Raw genomic sequence first — 17,306 nt, 5'->3', positions numbered from 1 at the left:
AACGTAGAAGTCAAATATGATAACTATATCTAGGGCACGAAACTAACAAAATTACTTTTAAGCGTTTATTTTTTCATTTTTAGAAAGAAAACTAAATTAAAATTCAGCAAAATTCAAACATACATTTAAGTGGATCTGAAAAGAGCTAAATAGTAAAATATTTCTTCGATGTAAAGAATGGTAAATGCAATGAATTGCCAGTGTATAAATCTTATTCAACTTTGGAAGAATTGAAATTGTATTTCATGTTCAATATTCTCCAACTTATTTGGGAAGGCATAATTATAATTATTGTTGACCAATATTCGTAATTAACACGAAATAAACGGTATAATAGACCAAAGATAAAGATGGAAAGGCTAATTTCATGTTTCAAAATCAACTTAGTGAATATGAATTCATAGTTCAAATCATAATAAGCTTTTTCATATCATTATTTACTCTCATATAAACTATTATTTACTCTCATATAAACTATGTGGAAAAAATAATAATAAAGGTTAATGTGAATTTTTGTTTTTTTTAATTAAAGGGTTAATGTGAATGGAATCGTGTATTTACAAGGGGCCACGGACATGTAGACCAAGTATAGATGGGCCTAGAAATCCGTCCAAAATTTATAGAAACTCGGACACCAAGTCCATATATAAATAGGAAAAAGGGAATGACAAGCCTTTAACAGCCAATAGCCAGTTAGCAGGCTCGGCTTACCGTCTAATAATCACCTTATCCGGTCACCGGTCACCCTCTATAAATATAAAGCCAAGGGTAGATAAGGCTCTCCTCCTCACCGCCATTACCTGCCCCTCTCTCTCAGATCCTCTCATATATTCCTCCCTCTCTCTCTCTAGAGATCTCTCTCCATAGAGCCCAGCACTACTCACTGAAATCCAAATCTTTACGCATACAAATATATAAAAGCTTTCTTCTTTCAAAAATTTGGCGCTTTACAATTGATAAACAACTCTTTCCTCTTTTTTCTCTTTCTTGAAATAACTGGAAATTCACGTACTGAATCTTTAAACAAAAACCTAGATTTACAAATTTTGATTTCATAATCAGGTGGTTAATAGGTTGTGGTTCTGAATCTGGTTGGATCTCTGTGTTTATGGATCTTGATTGGAAACCGTAATTGAGCAAATCGCGTTAAGATTTAACTTGAATCAAAGAAATTGTAATTTTAAGAATTTGGTTTTTGAGATTCTTGACTAAGTGGAAATTTGTGGGTATTTTGAGACCGGTGGATAACGAAACAAGGGGAATGGCTGAAGTGGGTCTAGAAGGGAGCCAACCAGTGGATTTGTCTAAGCACCCATCTGGGATTGTGCCTACTCTTCAGTAAGTTCTCTCCCTTCCGTCCCCATTGTCATGTCTTAAGGAGGGAGTTAAAGGTTTTATACATTGAGACTCACGCGAATGTAATTGTACACAACCGAGGAAACGATTTATTGGTTGAATAGTCAATATAAGTCAATCAGATTGAACCTACCGGAATCTGGTGTTATAACCTATGTATCCAAAGCTCGAATTATTTTCTGCTGATGCAAAAAAGAAAAAGAAAACAAAAGAACAAAAGGGTCATGTTCTTCTATGTTTTAAATATTTTGATTCATACCCTTCTTGGCTTTTGTGCAAAGGAATGAGTTGAACATTGTTAATTTTTGAGATGCTTAAATACATTCTTTGCTGCAATGGTCCTTTTTTCTCAGATGTGTAGCAATTTTCAGTGGAGCTAAATGTGACAGCCATCTGCATAAGAGGGAGGGTGGGGGTATGTGGTAGCCATGTTTTTTAATGCTCTTCAAGATTATCCTAATTTCCTGCGGGAAACATTAGGGAGGATTGTCGTGGTCTGTGATAACTTTTGCTGGTGAAGCAAGTGAATTTGATCTCACATAATATTAGTCACCACACATAAGTGAAATCATGAACTAATCATAGATGAGTAGCTTTTGGCGGTTGATAGGTTTCGGAGGATTAGATTAGTGAACCCCACTTTCAAGCAAGCTGTCCGGATATAGATATAGAAAGAGAGCAGTTTTTCTTTATTGTTATGTAAAATTTGGCTGATGATCCAAGATTGTAATGTGGAGACATATATTCATGCTTCTTATATGCAAGATCATCCTCTATATGCTGGGAGTTGATGTTAAATGCGGCCAACTAACTATAAGCTGATTCTTGATTTCAGGAATATCGTCTCAACTGTCAACTTGGATTGCAAGTTGGATCTTAAAGCTATTGCATTGCAAGCACGTAATGCTGAATACAATCCAAAGGTATTTGAGTATAAATTCTTGATTCACATAGGCAAATCTCTTATGTGTTATCTTTTTTGATTACCATCATTTTTTGGGGAAGAGTGTATCTATATCAGGTCATGTTCGTCAAATAGATTGGTAACACTTCTCATTCCTTAATTGATAATGGCCCTCTCACATCACCCTGCAGCGTTTTGCTGCTGTTATTATGAGGATAAGAGAACCAAAGACTACAGCTTTGATTTTCGCATCTGGAAAGATGGTAAGCCTTCTCTTTTGTTATGGATGCTTTTGTAAGTAATCTATTCCCAGTATTACAGTTTGCTCCATTAGTTTCATGGTTTGTCCATGAAAACATTTCCTAAACCTAAATATTTTACTTTAGCCCATTCTACTGGAAAGTTTCTTCAATGTAAGGCTGTTCATGCTGGGCTTCTTTGCTAACGATATATTATCTCTTGGAATTAGGTTTGCACCGGGGCAAAGAGTGAACAATCATCTAAGCTTGCAGCAAGGAAGGTAGACCATATTTCTTGATTGTGAAACCTGATAGGGTCCTTACATATAATACGAGAAACTTAACTCTTAACTATAATGTGGATACGGGCATTTACAAGTGACAACAATTAATGTTTTGAAAATTCCTGAAGAGTGATGAAAAAACACGAACATGTGGGATCTGGTAGAAAAAGATACATACCAAAAATTAGACAATATTTGTCTAAGAATTTCTGTTCTGTCTTCTATCTTACGCAACATGCAATGTTTTGTCTTTCAGTATGCAAGGATAATCCAGAAGCTTGGGTTCGATGCCAAATTTAAGGTATATATATCTCAATATATTGCCGAGTTTGCGTTCTTCTGTCTGTGTGTGCCTGCAATCTGATTTTGGAGATAGACTGTTTCTTGATCATTGGTTTCAGTAGACTTACTAGTTTATTTGGTCTCTTGAATCTCTTGGTGCTAGGATTTCAAGATTCAGAATATAGTTGGATCCTGTGATGTGAAATTTCCCATTAGACTTGAAGGTTTGGCGTACTCGCATGGTGCTTTTTCAAGTGTAAGTTACTTTTCCTTGCTCCATGTTATTCTTTCTCCTTTTTCTTTTTCTTATCTCTTGATATCCCAAGAGAAAGAATAGTGCCGTTGTTATTTCTTTCATACTGAGATGAGATGTAATGTGGTTCTGCAGTATGAACCAGAATTGTTTCCAGGATTGATATACCGAATGAAGCAACCCAAGATTGTGCTGCTCATTTTTGTGTCTGGCAAGATTGTCCTCACTGGAGCAAAGGTGAAACAGGCCTCCTTTTGTCTCTACTGAATAACTGATACTTTTCCATTATTGCATAAACCGTTGACTATACTCACTACAATTTCCTTTTTTTAGGTGCGGGATGAGACATATACTGCTTTTGAGAACATCTACCCTGTGCTTACAGAGTTCAGGAAGAACCAGCAATGGTATGCTACCTGCTTATCTTTATTCTGCTTTTTGTATTTTCTTTCTGGATGGGTTGTATGAAACTAAAGGCAAAACAAGAATGAGAGAAAATATAGACCTTCTGCTGTAACTGTGCAGATACTCATTTGAAGGAGCAAGGTTGAAGTGGGATCACTATTTGGAAGCACGACATACAGAATGTGCGACAAAGGGTCTTATGAGTGGAGTTATCGGCTCTTCTCTTCTTGAGTTGCGAGTACTTGAAGCAACAATGTGGTTGAGGACCATATATGTGTTTCTGCCAACAGGTCGACTGTGATACTGCTAAAATTTCTCCAAGTTAGGCCCAATATTCTGGTTTTTCCAAAATCAGGTCATCCTGAAAACCTACCAATTACAAAAATAAAAGTAGAATCATGACTTGGTAGTGTGAAAATTATGAATGTTGTACCTCAGAAGTTGGAAGTTTGTAAAAGATAGAGAGGGTTTAAAAATATCAGAGATAGAAAGAGGAGGGTGTATTTGCTGTTGTCAATTGCGTTCATTAGGAAAAACAAATTTTGCATTCCTTTGTTATTTAGATGTATACTGGGATTGTGTTATCTGCTTAGGCGCGCAAAAAATCTAAATTTAAGTCAATCAACTGACAAAGAGTTTTTAAGTCTTGGCGATGGCTCTCTATTTGTTTGCAATTAAATTTCGTCTATTTCATTTGTTTTCATTAGTTAGATCACTTATGCAAGCAAGCGTCATGAGAATGCAAGAATACTTGTATTGTATTATTGTTTCATAATAAATCTCATATACAATAATACGTTGTGCATTATTTTAACAATGCTAGATTTTTTATTTTTATGTAGAGATCAAACTTGTTATCCGACCAACAACAACAACATCAAACATAATGTAATTCCATAAGTGAGGTTTGCGGATGACAGTGTGTACGCAGACCTTATCCTTACCTTCAAAAAGGCAGGAATGTTGTTTTCGATAGTGTTACCAGACCAACCAATACGAAATTTCTTTTAACATAAATAAAGCTAAATTTTTTATATTATATACCAACAGATTTAAAACACATTCGTTAAAATATATAGATAAGGCAATATACAATGTTTGAGGAAGATTAGATATGGTTTGAACTAGTTTGAAGTCAAATTTATAGTTAAAATCGAATTTAAAAATTTCTGTGCCCACGAGTATACATGGATACACATAAAAAATATAGTTGATATATATAGGATAGATAAATAATACACAAGAAGATACACATCTCATCTTCTTTAATGTTCATCTTCTACTTCAATTTTGGTTCAAATTTCAATTCAAACAACCTCAAATATCCACCAAACCGTCCAAAAATTGAGATTGAAACCTCTTGAGGTGTACCCAATTTATTCTAACAACACCCACGTGAAATAACAAAATTACGGTAGTAGTTGAGCACTAAAACCTAACTTAATTATAAACATAATGGAATTAAAAAAAACGCTAGCTACTAACACCTAATGCAACTGTAAACACGACGGAAATGAAAAAAAGAACATGTTAGCAGTTGAGTACCAAAATTTTCATAACTTAAATAAGCTAAGCAACACAACAGAGTTAGGCTTTCTCTTCACGGGGTTGCGGCCAACTCTTCCTCTTAGGGTCCTCACTACAGCGTTCTATCTAATTCACTTTAAAAGAATCACATTACAATTTTTAGTTTTAATATTTATCCTTAAAAAAAGATGATATTATCTGGTGATTTTATTTGTCTAACTGATATTGATCTTTAAGAGCTAACCATCAACTTGATTAGCTTTTATTAATACCAAGATCGACTAGAAAGAAACAAGACGAATACGAGCTTAAATGCAACATAATAAAATAAAACAAATTAATGGGAAAAAAAGTTACGGAGTATAGGATTAGCATCATCAATATACAAAAAGGAAAGACTTACATTCATTGAAATGCCAAAAGCTAACTTAATATTGGTAGCATTTAAGTATTGGCAGTATTTAATGAATTGACTAATATTCGTAGCATTGTTGCTCTAAAAGGCCAAACTTGATATTTTTCATCCTTTAGCTTAACATTAAAGATTCACTTCTAATTATTCTTATTCTTTCATTCTTCATTCTTCTTCTCCCTCAGTGTCGACCAGTTCGCACCCCCCAAATTCCTCTACCGTTTATTCTATTTCAATTCTCCTCCCAGATTCAAAGCCGATAACCACTATTTGTATCAAGAAGAAAAAAATAATACATAAAGGAATTATTTATTTGGAGGCATATGAAAACCATTTTGATGGATTATGATAAGCAGCGGAAGCAATCCCAGTATCAAATTAACATGTAATCTAGACAACTAGTATATACGGAGTTTTCCGGGTTACCTCTTGAAGCGTGAACACAACCCTTCAGTCACGTGAGCCTTCAACTTCACATCGTCTCAATAAATCTCCACCACCCGATCACAATCTCCGAACTTTCCACGGCTTTCTACTGTGTTACCCAAATAATATCCGAAAATAGTAATTTTTGTGGGCGAAAATCTCTAGGAAAATGGCTGAAATTTCGGCCGCTGTCTACTGCTTTCCTCTAGGTGAAAAATCTTATGTATTTATAGCACAAGTTTTAAGAGTTAAAACCCTTTTCCAAAACATGTTGGCTTTTCTTTTTCACCAAGAAAATAATTTCTTCGTTTCCTATTATTTAGGCACAACAGTGACCACAAAATTTAATTAACAAGGCTTTCAATTATGGAATTAATTTCTACTTTTCGAAATTAATATCCACCATAATACATACGAATATTCCACTAAAAATTTGTAATTGCACTTCTTATTCAATTTCAAAATTCATCCATTAAATATTATTTAACTCTCGTGTTAAGATTCAGTTACTAATCAATTCAATTAAATTACTAACAATTTAATTTCTTGATTATTTCCTTTGGACTTTCGCTTAACTTATTTCATGTGTCGGATATAAAATTCATCACCCGAGTTTCACATGAAAATTTATAAGTTTTCATAAACGTGTATCATCAATCTCTAAACCGAGACATGAATTCCATCATCTAACTATTATTTTGCCAATGTACATCATTACTATTCAATTTACCAGGCATATTAACCCACGAACGAATCTCGCATTTTAATAAATCAAAACAATAATAATATACATCTAATAATAATTATATCAAGATTAAGAGTATAAGTACATTTAATGGTTAGAGAACTTATTTTATTAAGTCAGTATAAAATACTTATCTCTACTTGGTCCGTTCAATACATATAAATTAAAATATACTAGCACAAGAAGTTAGAATTAAATCATTCCCATAATCAAAATAAATTATATTTAATCTTGTGCTACAATCATTCCTGATGATTCGTCCAGTTCCATCATTAGATTGTGAACTCAAACTTGATACTTATAAGAACCGATGATTTAATCTTCCGTGTATAAACTAAACTCTATACACTAAATCATCTACTTAGCAAAGGACACACACTAATATATGATCTATCTAAATCTTTATCAAAATTGGATAAGCAATTATTTCATAATAAATACTATATCCAAACCCGTGGTTAATAGTATATATCCCAACACATTTGCTCCATTAGAATGGAGAGAATTGAGTTTACTGTCGTGCACTAAAGATGTTCACTTAGTACGTTGTTGGATCATTAAATTAGAAAGAAGGTACTAGTATTGTCTCAGTCATATCCTCATTTCACATGTAATTTCAATCTAGTGGTTGATTGAAAACTTTAAAAATAAAAGTCCATCATTAAAGGTCGTTCGAAGCTTCGATTTAGGTATTGAGTTTTTCGAGTTGTTAGTTGTTTGGATTGCATATTGTTCTAATCGATTGAAAACAACAAGAAGAGTACATAACTTAAAATTTGAAGTGATTGAAATAGATTTGAGCTAAATTGAAGTTAAATTTCAGAAGATGCTCAACAAAGAAGAAGAAGAACACGTGAAACTCCATTGGTAGGATTCATCTGCATAACAATATATAATATTGTATAATAATGTATAAATACCTTTTATATACTATTATATACAAGGTTGATACACTATTTACATGTGTTTGGTGGATTTCTCATATTTTCTTCCTTTTCTTCTTCTTCCTACACACCTATACATAGTGTATCACAAAACATACTTTTTATTATTATGCTTATATATCTTTATACACTTTTATGCATTTGTATTCATAATGTACCTCCTTATATAAGAGTATATAACATTGTATAAAAGTGTATAAGCATTTCTGGCACACTTCTTGTACGATTTTCAGTTGCAATTCTCGTTCAAAATCAGTCCAAATGTCTTTAAATAACTTCAAATTTTGTAGACAGTCTCTTTAGACTATTTCTAACAAGTCTAAACAACACCTACTTTAAATTTATCACAAAACTTATTTAAGCTTATTCAACAATGGTAAGTTACCTTAAAACCCTAATTTTCAGTACCAAATGGATTTAGTTTGTAGAACTAATGTTTGAGTCACAATTATTGATTTAGAGATTTGGTTAAAAGCTTGAGCTTTAAAAAATCTAAATAGCAATTTTGAGAATTTATTTAAAGTTGGATGCTGAATTTTGACCTATTATTTCAAGCTACAACTTTGCAAAATTGTATATAAGCCTCATAATTACAATGTATGCGTGTGGATTGTATTTATATGTAATTCTCTCTTTGATTTACGTGCTTTAGTTTCGTTTTTATGTTCTAAAATTAATGTTACTTTTCTACACTTGATATGTTTTTAATTTCAACAATTTTCATACCCTTAAGAATTGACATGATATATTTAAAACCATAATCCAAATAATACTTTTAGTATGCTACCTACCTTTAGTTTAAAATTATAATTCAAATATCTATCTTTATATTCTTAATCACATCAAAATAACACGGAGGAAATTACTATATATTATATTACTACTTAGAAATGTCAATTTGAAGTGGAGGATGTGAATTGAAGAAAATGAGAAGTTCAATTTACAGACTACAGTCACGTGGTTGAAAGATGACTGCCAAAAGGAGATATTTCTAACAAGGAGCCGTGCAATACTTGTGGTTAAGAGTACTTTTCCGCGAAGAAATTGAAGCCAAAATGCAAAAGCAACGAAACTGCCACTTTCCTCGATAGTACTTTTAGCTTCAATGCTTATACCAAACCAAAATGTGAAAAACAATTGTCACATTCTTAAAAATCATAACGATCATTCTAATTTCGTTGCCCCTACCCACCCCCGGCCGCGGGAAATAAAAATATCTGCTTCAACAATGGCGCAATTCACGGTGAGAGGGCGCGTTAAGCCACTGTTCAACGGCGATGGACTCTCCGTCGGCTTCGAAGTTACCGGTAGTCCTTTAGGTCGCCGCTTTAAAGTTGTACGTGGTGGTGTGCACTGCAGTGAGGCTCCTTGTTCATCACCGCTACAACTTCAGGAACTCAAACTCCGGTTTTCTGGTGCTCGTAGTAGTACTACCAGAGTCTACGCAAATGCTTCTTCCTCATCAATCGGAAAATCAAAGAAGTTCCGCTTGAATGATCAATCGAATGGGATGAAGGAAGAGGTTTGGGAGGAAATCATAGAGGAAACGGAGTTTGAGAAGGATGAGCTTTCCACTTTCAGAGGCTTGGTCTTGGACATATCTTACAGGTGTGGGTGTTTTCTGGTGTAACTAGTACATTCCCTGTTTGAAAATTAGGGTTCGAGTTCTTTTTGGGAATGATCTTGTTTGAATTCTTTTGTAGAGTTGATAAAATAAGTATTCGTCATTGGAGTATACTGTACTAGCATATAAAATCTGACCAAGTGAATTATTTAGTCTTTAGTGTTTGACTAATACTATTTGTCATTATTTTTTAATAAGTATGTTTGGCTAATGTTATTATTTGATTGTTCTTGAAAGCCCATGACTAGTTTTGTTCATGTGAGATGTCACATGTTATAGGGGTAAAAGAGATTGAAGAATTTGTAAAGGTTATAACTGTTGAGGTACAATTTTTTTTGGCAATTAAACAATTTTATTACCAAAGTATAAACTATGTACAGCTCAAGAAATAAAGAAAAACAGTCTGCTGAGCTGGACAGAAGGCCCCAGCTCAGCTCTTATTTTATATCCTACCAATTTCAAGTACCTTCATCTCTACTATTACAGTTCAAGGATAAAAATTCAAGTTTTTTAGTTTTCCCGCTACTGATGGCTTCATCGACCCCTTATGAAATACATCTTGAACAGTCATCTTAATGATAGTACCAACATCCCTTTTGTTGTTCATGAATACTCCTTGATTCCTCTCTTGCCAGACAGAGTAGACACTCCCGGCTAAAACCATCCTGTACAGCTCAGCCTCTGGATTCTTGCCATTATAGTTAACTACAGCCCAGTCAAGTTCATCATTCCAGCTCATTACTTGCCTCTGAATACTTTGCCATTGCAGCAGTTTACTCCATATTTCAGTAGCAATTGTGCATTGAAAGAACAAATGTGCTATACTCTCAGTTGCCCGGTTGCATAAGGGACATATATCAGATGAAATCACTCCCCACTTATACATCCTATCTCTTGTGTACAGTCTTCCATGAGCAGCCAACAATACGATTAATAATGATTTAGGTGTACCAATATTATTGCAAGTTATTCTTCTCCAGGGAACCTTAGGATACATCTTCTTGATAGAAAAGTGCTCCATGTTGAGGTACAAATTTCTTCATCTTTTGTGGTAAAGAAGGTGGTTTCCTTGAAATCAGGATGAAGAAGAATGGAGGATGGAGGTCTTGGGTAAAGAAAGAGGACCCCCAATATTCTTATGCAATGCATTTGGCTGAAAGTATTCTACTTTTTTGGATTAGGCTGGTGCCGTACATCTGAACATAGAAAAAGTCTGCTTTTGTTTTTCATGCTGCTATCTTTCGTCATTTCTATTTGTTTTGCATTATATCTATTGTTTTAAAATTTAAGTAGTTACTGGAGTGGTATACCTCTTTTTGAATTTGTTGTCAAGTCTAATTACTTTTTGCTTGCTAGGCCTGTTAATGTTGTCTGCTGGAAACGGGCTATTTGCTTGGAATTCATGGAGAAGGTCAGACCATTTATTTCTTGCTGTTGTTAGAACTCCTTGTGATTACTACATTTATTCCTTCCTGTGGCCTTACCGATCAAAACCAAAAAAAAAAAAAAAAGAATTTCTTCCTGTTGCCTCAATAGAGCCAGCATCAGATCCAAGATATAAACTCCATGTGTAATGAACTTTTACACAAATTTATGTTCCGCGTTGAAAGTTCAGGGTTCATATGAACCCGGTGCATCAACCTTGCGTCCGCCCCTGAATAGAGCTGTGTTTAAACAAAAAGGCCGAATTTTTTAGATGGCAATAAGCGAAACTTCGTGGGAATACTAATTGCTTGATTGTTAATGAGTTTGAAAGCAAGACTGGTTCTATCCTAAACTGTTAGAGCCTTTCAGTCTCTTTGAACACAACCTGCCTCGTCCCCTCATAGTCCTGCCATCTTGCGCATTGGGAAGAAAAAGAAAGTTACCCTATCCCACTCAGGAGCTGGAGGTATTGTTTCCCCGTTAAACGCCAGATATGTGGGTAAATTTCGGAGTTGACACCTCTCCAAAAGGCTTTATTTCTCTTTGATCTAATAAAACCCTAAGACTAGGCATGGTTGCATCAAAAGTTCAGTTACGTTGGCTGAGAAGTGCTTGAATCACCTAATACATGAACTATATGCACGAAATCAGCCTTGCAAAAGTTTGATGTACTGTAATAATTCTGTAGCTTATGACATATAGACAAAAGAAAAAAGGATTTTCATATCCCTGTGAACAGCATTAAATTTTTTTTGGATTTTGTTAGCTCCCTGATCTTAGCATAGACATTGTATTGGAGCCCTTTTGATGTTGACAATTTTTTGTTTTGTTAGCTGCCTTTTCTTTAGCATAGATATTGTACTGGAGCCTTTTGGTTCCTTTAGTAACTATGCATCTTTTTCATGCCTTAATTAATGATATTTACTTACTTCATTGGAGTAAGGTCTGCGTACTCACTACCCTCCCCAGACCCCATTTGTGGGATTATACTGGGCTTTTTTATTGTTGACTTGTTGTTGTTGTTGTTGTTGTTGTTGTTGTACTTCATTGGAAAAAAAAAGAAGTAAAGAAGGAAAAGAAAGCCTTGATATCTGAGGTTTTCTATTTCAAACTTAGTAGTGATGATATTATGCATGAATTTAGGATGTAAAGTTGGGATTCGAACAAGGAGAAATGAATTAATATTTTCAATTTATGCTTACTAAAAAGGTTGTTTTGTTCTTGTTACATTGTGCTTAGAGTCCAGTGGATGTGATGGTGGAGGTCACGATTCCCATTGCTGATTGCTGATTTTGTGGTTGTGTACATGCTGATGATTCTTTTCCTTCGGGATATTGTGGAGTAGGAGAACTCAACTCTTGTTTAGATGGGGAAATTACCTTGTACAAGCCCTTCTATTAAGTGGAAGGGAAAGAGCTAAGATAACCAAATTTCCTTCTCTCATGAACCAATCTACAGTGAAGGTTCCAATTCGAGGTGACTCAATCTCAAAGATTTAAAATCATTTTACAAAAATAGGTTCCCTTGACCCCAAACTTCAGGTCACTAAGTTGACTATCCTTGGAGAGACAAGCTTCTTAGAAATTAAAGCTGCTAAGCTTCAAAGAATCAGTGGCTCAATGTGCAGTGTTAACTGGATATTTAAAATTCAACATGTAATGTCCGGACACGATATTTGCCAGGGATTATGTAAATGACTTAATAACCTTATTTGCTTTAGACTTAAAAGTTTTAATCCTTTAATATTACAGCATTTTTCATACCAAGAAAAGTATTAGCATTATCAACATTCTAATCTGAACTAGTCTTCATGACCAGTTGTAGTGCATATTGTGATTTCTAGTTCTGATCAAGTTATTATTGGGTGAAACTGTAAAGCAACTTCCCAGCATCTTCTTTTTCACATTATTTTCTTTTTGATATAAAGCTTTTGATTTGTTCTTCACAGGCTGATGTTCTGGAGTATTATGATCAGACTGTAAATTCACCAAGTGGCTCCTATTATATTCCTGCTGTATTAAGGGTATGCCATTAGTCAGCACCAATGACATTCTAAGCCTTCTTTGTGCATTTCAACTGGCATCATTGGTTTATTATGCTTTCTTTCTTCTTTATATCTTGATTTGTCTGTTCTTTTTTCTTACTCTGACATCTCGGTACTTCCAGGTTCCTCATTTACTTCAGGTTGTCAAACGGAGGAGAATAAAGAAAGCTCTCAGTCGTAAGAATATCTTTTATCGGGACAACTACATGTGCCAGTAAGTGCTTTGCCACCTTTTTGATGCCTGTAGTGGTGCTATTTAGTTCTGGTTGAAAACTGATATTAGAACTGTTCTACTTCTCCAAAGGAATGATCAACTGTTTTATTCTCTGAAGCAAAAATGTACCTGTAATTACTGTTGTGTGTTTGACAACAGCAAGCACGATGAAGTGAATAAGCAAAAATGAACTCTTATATCTCCACACAGAGTTCCCTTTTGGCCCCTCAACGGCCCTTTTCCCATCCGTATTGAGCTCAAAAAACATGTGGAGTATACTTTTGAAATCACATCTATTGAATCCTACTCAGGCACACCAAAAAAAGTAAGGAGATGCCATTTTTCCTATCACTTTAATTGAGGCAAAGATGATTAATGGTTCTCATTCTTTTGCACACAAGGACCAACAAGACTTAAAATTTTCCTCCTTTTGATTGGATTCTTAGCTTTCGGATTAGCATAAATCACAGATTCCATAGTCAGAAAGCAGTTTTCTTGGTGGCTTCAAGGAGAAATTCTAAGATATAGAGTGGCATTTAGGGGGGGAAGAAATGCACATCTCGGTTGCTTTCTCCACTACTAAATGCTGCAAGGCCATAATAGATGCTCATTCCATGTTGCGAATTCCTGCTACTCTACCAGAAACTTTGAATGTACATCCTCTGTTATCTCGAACAACCAAGGAAACATCTATTGTGGATGACTTTTGCCACTAAACGCCAAGCCAAAGCAACTTTGAAGCCTATTACAAATTCATCAACAATGTTATCATGTTTTACATTCACAAAGATCTCCACCATTGAGCACAAGTAACCGCCTCATCAAACCTTATTTCTCTTGTCCTTGTTTTATCGTTTATTCTCAACAATTTTTCTCCTTAGCTGCCCTTGTATTGGAAATCCGAGTAAGGTCTTGGTTTTGCTACTATAAATGGGACAGATTTTATGAAAGCTACACAGAGACAGGATGTGTCTTGAGCTCTCTTAGCTTTTCCTGTACTTGTGACTTGGGAGATCATGATTTATAATCAATGTCCTAATACCTTTTCCTGTATTAACAGATATTGCTCTTCGGATGAGAACTTAACTATTGATCATGTTCTGCCAATTGCCCGTGGTGGAGAATGGACCTGGGAGAATCTGGTAAGATTGCCTATAATGTTGTCTAACTCCCGCTGTCACTTAATTATTTTTCTATGCAGATAATAATGTTTGTGCTAATTCGGCTTCAAAAGATTGCACCTTTTGTCCTTATAAAAGGCCATGACTGGTTAAGCATAAATTTGAGTTGGTCAAAATCTTGATCTAGGTCGGTCTAATTCGTCACTTGATTTCTGCTTATTTTGATTAGGAGCAAAGGATGTGTAAAAAAGCTATGTATTATATGCCGACATTGATCATGCACAGATATAAAGGACAAATGGATTTGGTAGGTAAAATGTGGATAACATACTAGAATTGTCTCAACTAGTCCGATGATGTTGAAATTCCTTGGGAACAGGACTGACTAGAATGAACCAAGTCTCAGAAGCTGGATGGTGCTAGTCTAACGATTATTATTGCGTGAGCACCAGTTTTTGTGTAATTTGGTTTTGCAACTTGAACTATCTTGTAATATCTCAAAGCTTAGTGAAAGTATTGCAATAGATGAGCTTAATAAATATCATCTGCTTTGTCAAAAAGAAAATTTAAAGATTTAATTAATGTTGTAAATTAGATTTATATTGCAAAACAACATTTCATTATATCTGAAGTGGCAACTCTTGAATGAGGCTTCCCTTTTTCCTCAGTTCTCACTTCAGATAGTGTGTATTTTCCTCCCCCCCTTCCCCCTAACTTAAAAAGGTTTGAAATCCTGTTAATCCATTTGTCTTGCTTCTGTTCTGAGCTTGAAAGATGGGATATATAGGCCCACAAGTTTTTCGCTGCTGGAAGTTCACATTGGTGCTTAACATTAATATCTCTTCCAATAGGTCACTGCCTGTTCCAGATGCAACTCAAGGAAGGGTCATAAGACACCCGAGGAAGCAAATATGAAGCTTATGAAAGAACCTAAGGTATTACTGATTCTTATCATAGTACCTTAATAGCTCCAGAACTGTGACAAAGCTTCTTAATTGGAAACAGTTTCATATATATGTTACCGTTTTCCTTGTTTTTTTTTCCTGTTTATTTTACTTGTTTCTCGTTCTCCTTTTTTATGTTTCTTCTCTGAGGTGGTTTGGGGGTGAAGTATCATGTTTAGCAAAAAGGGTCAGCAGAAATGGCAGTACTCTTGTTTTACCAGATAAAAGGCTGCTTAATTGTGATCTTGCAGGCCCCTAAAGAGTATGACATTCTTGCTATACCTTTGACCAGCTCGGCTATAAAAATGTTAAGATCGAAAAAGGGGACACCGGAGGAGTGGCGGCAGTATTTATCAATGCCGTCAGCAGCCCCTTAGTATCAACGTAAGGATCCAGCTTGTAAATTCTCTTCCTTGTGCAGAAATGATAGCAGTCGGAAATTCAATCTGAAATACCAAAACTCAGTTGTACTTCTATGTACCTGTAAATGTTTCTCTTCACCCCTACGTGGTTGTATATATGATAAATGCTCAAAGGCTCTAGTAAACCATTGGAGTTTCTAGTAATTGTTAGTATGCATAGGTGATCTTATTCATTGTTATCCTCCATTGAAGCAATGACAAATAAAAGGAGATCTCGACTTGATCCTTCATAGTTGCAAAATATAGTTGAAGGTGCATTCTCTCCTCTAAATAAGAAATGAAATGTATAAATTGTAGAGGTAAGGCACCTTATATATCTTTAAAGGAAATCTGTTATCTTCTTGGATCTGTCTTAATTAAGATAAAACATGCATCATTTGACTTAGTCAACAAACCTTTGCCACACTAATTAATTTATGTAGTTTCAATTTTGATTTGGGAAAAGAAAACTACCACATCTTTGATATGAGAATTTACTTATACGATATCCCCTTTTATTGTTTTACTAGTTGCGAGCCCAAGCTCAATTGCATAGTTAGGGTAGTAAAGTTGTGCTACTTAATTTTTATTATCATAGAAGTATAAATAAAAATCTCTTTTGAACTCCCAAAAATATTGTTAAGTAGCTTCTTTGCAACCCTCACACGTTTATTTCTTTTGAACTCCCAAAAACACGATACATTTCAATTAATAATTTCAATTAATAAGTTTTCAAAGGTAACGTTGGAGCGGTCTATAACCAAGAATCTTAAACAAGTGTAGAAGCATTGATGAAGTTCATAAAGAACGTGTAAGATGGTGTAACTATTGAGTCGCATGATGCAATAATTTGTTTAAGTTTAATCTAAGATCTCATCACGAGTATAAGTTCTGTTTGAGATGTATGCAAGAGTCATTGACTTGAAAAATAAATTAACGTTGAGGAAGTTGTCAGCATATGTAGTTCTTTATATGATCTAAATTGAATCTCGTACTCTTCTTTCATCATCTTAATATTTCTAAGTTACGTCTAAAACTGAAGTTTTTTTTTATATTAATTTTTTTTAAATTTTCTTTAGCTACTCGGTAAATATTTTAAAACATAAATTCTTTATTTGATGAAATTAGCCATTTTCATCACCCAATGAGCCCCCTTCTTGTAATGTTCTCTGGTGATACTTTGTTGTCTAACCTTGTTTCACTTTTCAAAATTTTCGTCTACGTTCCTCTCTTTTGAGCTCTAAAATCTTCTCTTACTTGTATTTAGTTTTTTCCTTTTCTAATTTTCTGATATATTTTATTTACCATGCATCTCCAATGTAATTATATAAATCGTTAATAATTTTAGCTATAATTTTGGGCTTTCTGTTTTGAAAAAAAAAAAATCTATATTTGTTTGGGAAGTGATCGCACAAAAGCATTTGATAAAATTGCGATGGTATTTTCTTGTTCCCAAATGGGTTCATTTTATCTCTTTTAGATATTGGATTGTCACTACAAATCTGATCTAAATAAAATAGATACAAAAAAGTATAGAGGGGAGAGTAATTTTCTCTTCATGCATGAGCCGTTAACGTAAAGATGTCCAAGATTAAGCAAAAATGATCATTCATTCTTCAGATTTATTTTTAGTTTCTACAGTTATTATTAGTATTATATGTAAAAAAAGCTAAATAGGCACATCTATCAAAGAGAAAACTCCAAAGAAGAAACATAAGAAGAAGGGCAACGATTGCCGAACAAAAGGTAGTGTTGT

The 17,306-nt window shown here is 34.4% G+C and overlaps 2 protein-coding genes across 5 annotated transcripts; both read left to right on the top strand.

Moving 5' to 3' along the window:
* Window positions 1–789: 789 nt before the first annotated feature.
* On the top strand, window positions 790–4,366 carry LOC107789182 (TATA-box-binding protein-like). Of its 2 annotated transcripts, none has more exons than XM_016610960.2 (9): window positions 790–1,338; window positions 2,192–2,279; window positions 2,452–2,523; window positions 2,730–2,780; window positions 3,040–3,084; window positions 3,229–3,321; window positions 3,454–3,555; window positions 3,652–3,725; window positions 3,844–4,366. In XM_016610960.2, coding segments are annotated over exons 1-9 (603 nt in total). In that variant the 5' UTR covers window positions 790–1,261; the 3' UTR covers window positions 3,845–4,366. The 2 variants fall into 2 exon arrangements, with proteins under 2 accessions (XP_016466446.1, XP_016466447.1); XM_016610961.2 differs by having other exon boundaries at window positions 793–1,338; window positions 3,822–3,960.
* A 4,354-nt stretch (window positions 4,367–8,720) lies between these two features.
* LOC107789181 (uncharacterized) lies at window positions 8,721–15,791 on the top strand. 3 transcript variants are annotated; one of them, XR_012710303.1, is made up of 8 exons: window positions 8,723–9,385; window positions 10,758–10,812; window positions 12,775–12,849; window positions 12,993–13,084; window positions 14,145–14,226; window positions 14,435–14,512; window positions 14,585–14,646; window positions 15,057–15,140. XR_012710303.1 is itself a non-coding variant. In XM_016610957.2 (7 exons), the coding sequence occupies exons 1-7, from the start codon at window positions 8,883–8,885 to the stop codon at window positions 15,524–15,526; spliced, it is 1,017 nt and encodes a 338-aa protein (XP_016466443.1). In that variant the 5' UTR covers window positions 8,749–8,882; the 3' UTR covers window positions 15,527–15,791. The 3 variants fall into 3 exon arrangements, 1 of the variants encoding a protein (XP_016466443.1); XR_012710302.1 differs by having other exon boundaries at window positions 8,721–9,385; window positions 14,435–14,646; XM_016610957.2 differs by lacking the exons at window positions 14,435–14,512; window positions 14,585–14,646 and adding an exon at window positions 15,401–15,791 and having other exon boundaries at window positions 8,749–9,385.
* Window positions 15,792–17,306: the final 1,515 nt, after the last annotated feature.

Source organism: Nicotiana tabacum, chromosome 6 (genome assembly GCF_000715075.1).
Source record: "Nicotiana tabacum cultivar K326 chromosome 6, ASM71507v2, whole genome shotgun sequence".
NCBI lineage: Eukaryota > Viridiplantae > Streptophyta > Magnoliopsida > Solanales > Solanaceae > Nicotiana > Nicotiana tabacum.
This window is presented reverse-complemented; position numbering and strand designations above follow the sequence as displayed.